The sequence below is a fragment of the Homalodisca vitripennis genome, chromosome 4 (assembly GCF_021130785.1).
Source record: "Homalodisca vitripennis isolate AUS2020 chromosome 4, UT_GWSS_2.1, whole genome shotgun sequence".
Classification (NCBI taxonomy): domain Eukaryota; kingdom Metazoa; phylum Arthropoda; class Insecta; order Hemiptera; family Cicadellidae; genus Homalodisca; species Homalodisca vitripennis.
The window spans coordinates 91,544,070-91,550,406 of NC_060210.1; the positions used below are offsets into that span (position 1 = coordinate 91,544,070).

General features: G+C 31.5%; 1 protein-coding gene across 1 annotated transcript; it reads right to left on the minus strand.

The window, feature by feature from the left end:
* Nucleotides 1–220: 220 nt before the first annotated feature.
* On the minus strand, nucleotides 221–5,592 carry LOC124361119. The gene is made up of 2 exons (XM_046815154.1): nucleotides 5,187–5,592; nucleotides 221–240 (listed from the first exon to the last, which is right to left on the minus strand). Exons 1-2 carry the CDS (start codon nucleotides 5,590–5,592, stop codon nucleotides 221–223), a joined length of 426 nt encoding a protein of 141 aa, XP_046671110.1.
* Nucleotides 5,593–6,337: the final 745 nt, after the last annotated feature.

Consider the following 6,337-nt stretch of genomic DNA (forward strand, 5'->3'; position numbering starts at 1 on the left):
TTTAATATTTATCTTCCAAACTTACTGCCTTGAGCTTTTTATGCTACCCTCGTATACGCCGATGTCTTAGTGTCAAGAGTTCGAGGTGCCAACTTTCGTGGGACCAAGATTTCTAGTCATTCAGTTTTAGAGTTTTATTGTAATTGAATAGTGAGTGCGGAAGTTTGTGATGTCATAATGAAAGTGTTCAGGACTATCGCTATGTGTAAGGCTATGTAAGTCAGTCACCTACATTCGTCCCTGCCAAAATGTCAGTACCAGATATCAGATTGCTACAATTAATTATTGTTATCAGCTCTGAAAACTAATAAATCTACTAGTGTAAACTCTACTGTAGTTCACTACAATAGCTACAGATATGTGCTGCTATGTGCGATAGAATTGAGTTAACTTGTAACTCGTTAGGAGTCTAAACTATATTACTTAAACTATCTTTGAATTATTGATAAGAAAGTCATTGACATATTTATGTCATAGGTGAAAATATATATTTGTTTCATCCAGTAAACAAACATCAAAAAGGATTTAATTGTTAAAACCCAATTTTTTACAAATTATTGCCATCATCACTGTAAACTTTGCTATGTATTAATACTTAGTGTCCAATATTTATTATATTTATTTACTATACTATATTTATTTATTTACTATACTACCAATATTTATTAAAAATCATTATAGAAATAAGTATTTTACTTAATATGATCTGAGCTCAACATTTAAGTTTTAAAACTGCAACTCAATATATTGACTAATATTTATTTTATTTTGAATTTAATATACTTGAATTTATATTTTTGCAAATTTATTTTACATAGTGACACGTTATAGTTTCCTAGAATTTAAGTTACTGGTACGGGATTTCATTGTTATGAAAAAATGAATGATTAAATTTAAATGATTAAAAATAACTGCTCATTGGACTTAAAGATTTAAGTAATGTTTATCGCTAAACCTACCAAAGAGAATATCTCGGAGTGGATTTATGACAAATAGAGAATCACAACAGAAAACAGAGGAGAGAAATACAGCCAATAGGCAACCTTAGGTAGATTAGCTTAAAAAACTAAATATAAAAAGTAGGAACCAATACATTACCTGTAAAGAGAAGACGGCCAATAGGAGCAACCTGCGGGCGAGGTCGGAAAATGGCGTCACCATCTCAGGGTGGAGAGAAGGTTGGAGTGGAGCAATGTAAATCAAACTCTAATGATTGTTGAAACTGTTCAAGTGTAGTTTATACCTAATTTGTGTATTTAATATGATCGCATATTCCGTAATTATCATAATATTGTGTTGGTTTAATCAGAAAATGTTTCTTACGTATTTACCAGAAAGTAATTGATACTTAACCCGGCTATTTCGGGCAATATTACTATTTCTAAATGTAAAGTTCCAGCTATTACGAACAAATGAATATTTCCAAATATTAAAGAGGATCACTGATTTATGTCATAAATATAAATGTGATAAGTTAGTGTTTAAATAAAGAATATGAAACCAATTAGCAATACATATACTTATTTCTTTTATAACTTATTAAATTGAGAAATTGAAGTTTCTTAAGTAAAATTAAGAATGGTTGAAGTTTTAGACGATATAGACCTTTGATGCTAATTTCAAGCTTGGCAAACCATAACTGCTACCTTTTAACTCAGTTTGTTCGATGACATTGGCCTGAGCTCACAGGCCTAAATCTATCGATCGTAGTTGTGTCACTAAGTTATTGATATATTACATGCCGTGCTGACAGACAGACGGACGTCAATTGAATTTGTATAAACTGAGCTTCATGTTTTGTTGATATAATTATTTACAATAATTCTATGTGAACTAGGACAAGCTAATTTGTGGCATGTAACAGTGAAAAAGTTCAGATCAATATTTAAACAGGCAGTTCATGAAAATAATTTCCATCTTAATTCATGTTTGTTTTGCAAAGTTGGCATCATATCGGTGGAGCCCTGGCTCTCCAGGATAGCCCATTAGCATTATATATATATATATATATATATATATATATATATATATAATTTTGAAGATGTGTTATTATACCTAATGGTAAACATACGAAGCACATCTTACTCCCTGTCTTTGAATGTATATTTTCAATTTAACGGAACTAGTGAATTACTTGTAACCCCCCACTCCCTTGTTATGTCGTTCGATGGGGGTTTTTAAACCTCTTCTCAAAATAAGTCAGAGGATAAAAAACTTTGAGTTGGTTTTCTAGAATATACACATTAAAACACATGTTATAGAAAATGACTGAGCAAAATCGGATAATTAGGGTTGTCATGTACCCCCTATGAGGGGTTGTGGGTCGGGGAGTAAAACGTACGTTGTATATTTACTATTGGGCATACATGAGCTAACCACCCCCACCCCAGAGCCTGTGTGGCATAACTTGTTGTTGAATTACCTCCCCCAAATATACCATTTTGGCAATAAATGTAAGATATTCATAATTTAAATTAACTTTGAATGCGAGTTACAGTAGAAACACCTACCCCACTTCATAGGCAGCTCAAATTCGCTATACTACCTTGTTTATCCATCGATGCCTTTGCAAAGTTACGGCCTTGCAAAGTTCGATAAAATTCAAATAGTAAATTCTTTATTTCAAAACTTTTACTTAAAACTAAATTTTTAAAGTTATCGGTTTACAGTTGTTTGAATAACAATAAACCTAGTAGGTTTAGCAAAAAGATTATACTTCATCAATTAATGTGATTATATAATTATAATTAATAATTAATTGATAAATAATTAATTAATTCACGGATTTTAAAATTCACCTGGGTAGGAGGTTTTTTTCTAATTTAGGCCCTTTAATTATATATTAGCTGAATGCCCACTGAGTAATAATTAATCGAATTTTACTTGTCATTTGTTAGCTGTCATTTGATAACATTTAAATTGTTTACCCTATTTTCTCTGCTAAGAGGCGTCTCCTCTTGCCTGTGGCGTTTTCAGCCATTACCATTGTAAAATATTATCAAACTGCTGTAAAACTTTGTTATCTGAGAAATGACTCATGTGTGATTATACGTTTTGCCTATGGCTCAAAAATTAACTAGTGATTATAAATCTTATAATAAAATATTGCAATTATCAAGAGATGTCAATATTATTCATACAAGTGTTAGAATAGCGTCTTTTAGAGTTATCAGTTACAATACATTTCACACGAGGAACATTCATTCAATCTTGTAGAATACTTAGTACGGTTGGATTATAGTTTTATACACGAATAAAATATCATGTAATGTACATTTAACACAAATGCCGTTTATTCTTGAGAGAAACAACTTATTTTATAGCGGAATACGATTCCGATCAAACCGTACATTCGCTTTAATTATAAGAATTGAAAAACTCTTAAGAAATTATCACCTAATAATGAACTAATGCGATTTCTAAATCTTCTATAATAAATATAGATTTTGATTTTGCATGCGAACATTTTTATTATAATATTTAACAAAACAGACTAGCGTATACGTACAATTCAATGTTCTTTTTGAATGAAAACGTCGTTAAAAAAAAATAAAATTGGTTGAAATTTGAAAGAACAAACAGAATCACCAATCACCACCTTTTGGTGCTGTTCCGTGGAACTACTCAATGCACGTTTACCTCGTATCATTTCTTTACTGAAGATTAATTTATTACAAACAGTTATTACAATATTAAACTTTTTTTGAAAATAATAGAAAAGCAATATAAAATTTTAACAAATCTTACTGTTTTCAATTAACTATATAATTTCTGTTTTACCCGTTAATAGAAGAAGACAAGTAAAATATTGATATAAACTAAACACATCTTTCACTTTAGGAAACATGCTAAAAGCTCTAAATTCCTCAGAAATTCCAAAATTACACTGGTGTCTTAAAGCCACCATTTTTGGAACAGTATCAAACATGGTTTTCACTTTTACATTAATTTATAAATATATTTATGAACGAAATTGTACGAAAAATATTAGTTAAAACAATTAAAGCATATTAATAATATTTTTCCTCTTATAAGTGTATTACTTAATTGTTAAAATCTCAAAAACATATAGAGTATTTTTATGTGTAACGAATTAGTAAAACCCAGTTTGCTTTATGTTTTCCTCCAAGAAATATAATTGAAAGATGTTTATTACCACCATTTACATAGCTTATAAAATGCAGTAATAAATAGAACACAATACAATATTTTCATTTTTCAAATAATACAACTAAAAATACAAAATATATTTAGGCTATCAATCTCAGTTTACATCAGAAATGGTCATGTACGGTTTAAATTATGACCGAATCACTAAAATACCAGTCGTTATTGAATGTTAAAATCTGTAGCCTTATTTTCAGAGCCTCACAAGTTTCAATGCGGATTAGTTTGGTTAAACTTGTGTTCTTAACTAGCATAGTATGACTAATAGCAAGAAAAACATTAATACCCTTATGAAATGTGCATAAACCAATTGTTGCTCTTCTCGGTTTTATGTGCAAAAATAGAACCCTTAATGGAAAAAAGTAATCCAGGGAATGTATGCAATGAAATTGGCGATTCACAAAAAATATTATTTAATGACTAATAAATTTAAATACTAATTTTATAGTTAATACAAACTTTATTGAATAGTGATGAAATCACATTAACCGTAAAAGGAGTTGACATAAACTAAACTATGAATAGAAAAAACATATTGGACGTAAGCGTAATTCAAGTTTTGTTTCACTTACCGCGTAGTAAAATTAAATAACAAACAAGATCTTTACAATACCACTAATGTGAGTTTACCACTTTTATGTTTATTGTTGTCAACACATGATTGGAATGTTATACAATTAAATTCGCCTGTATAACAAACACGAGAAAAAATAAAAAGCATACGTAAAATAAATAGTAAACAACCTGAGCCATAAAAAATATATTAAAATTAAATACGAATGCCACCAAAACGAAAATAATGATGAAGAGAAAGTCAGGAGATGTAGTGTCATATACGTAGTTTAGAACGAATGTTTTAGTACAAATTTGTAGGGTTGGATTGGTCATTAAAGAAAACAGTGTTTTCACGTAACGAGCAGACGAATAATTACACTTCATGTCAATTACTGATCTAGAACATTCCAGGAACTCACTGAACGGGAAACAGACCAGTTTTAAATATTCTCTACGATGCTCACCTGCAGGACCGGTAAGCCCAATTATATCGAGGGTCGATGCAAAATCTTTCCCGCAGTTGTCGATGCTGTGTTTGACAGATTTCAGGCAACGAGCGTGCGAGAGAAGTTCTCCTCGAATAACACCGGTTTCGCAGACCTTCTGAATCACGTGGTTGCTGATCGAGTAGAGATGGTTGAAGCGTGCTCTCACAAGGGGATGAAGGCACTTCCTAGCGAATTCATCGATGCATCGTTGTGTCGCGTCCAGTCCTGAGCAGATCAACTGGAATTCGTCGGCCCAGGAGTTGCCGATCGGTCTCAGACACTGCAGGAGATGATGAGCATCGCAGTTGTATAGAGCCTCAGATGGACCGAACATTGGAAGAACTATCACACATGTAAACAGTAACAATGTCGGGTACCTCATTGTTACAGTTCAAACTCCTTGAACACTTCACCAACTTGCCAGTCCACTCCACCTACTGACTGAACTTCAAGTATTCTGAGCAACAGCTGTTCTGGAGACAGCCAATGAGAATGCAGCTTCAGGTGGGGCGACATGACGTCAACTTGCGATAAGACCTGGAGAACAGAGTAGGGAGTTCCAGGAACGGTTTATCTGTCACCAAACTTGACCAGCAAAACAGCTATATACATCCTCCGGGTTTTCTCTTTTCTTGGTTATCAGCTGGTTCAAATTTATTAATATAAAAAAAAACTGCCTGACAACATAATATTATAAACTTTATAAATGCCTCAAATAACTTATGAGTGTGAATAAGTAGAATAGAAATAATTTAATAATTCCAAGTTTTTCAATAATTTTGACCTTTAAACTAAATAAGTGCCCATCCGGAATTATTAGCTGATTGTTTTCAAAATAAATTATAAGAATGTTGCTTTATATATAAAGAAAAGGAACTTCGTGTTTCCTATCGTAAAAGTTGACAACAGAGGAGTAAATTAAAATGATTAGTTTGTGTAATCCGAATCTGGAGCCCATAATAGTGTGTTCTTAAACCCAAAGACTCTCTGAATTGGATTTCAATTGTTGAACAAAACTTAAAACCGTTTGATTAAACTTCAATGTTTATTCAGATTAAAGAAGACCAAATTCAAATACATGAATTATAACGGAAATAAATTAAATTTTTACTAATGCAGCAAATGAA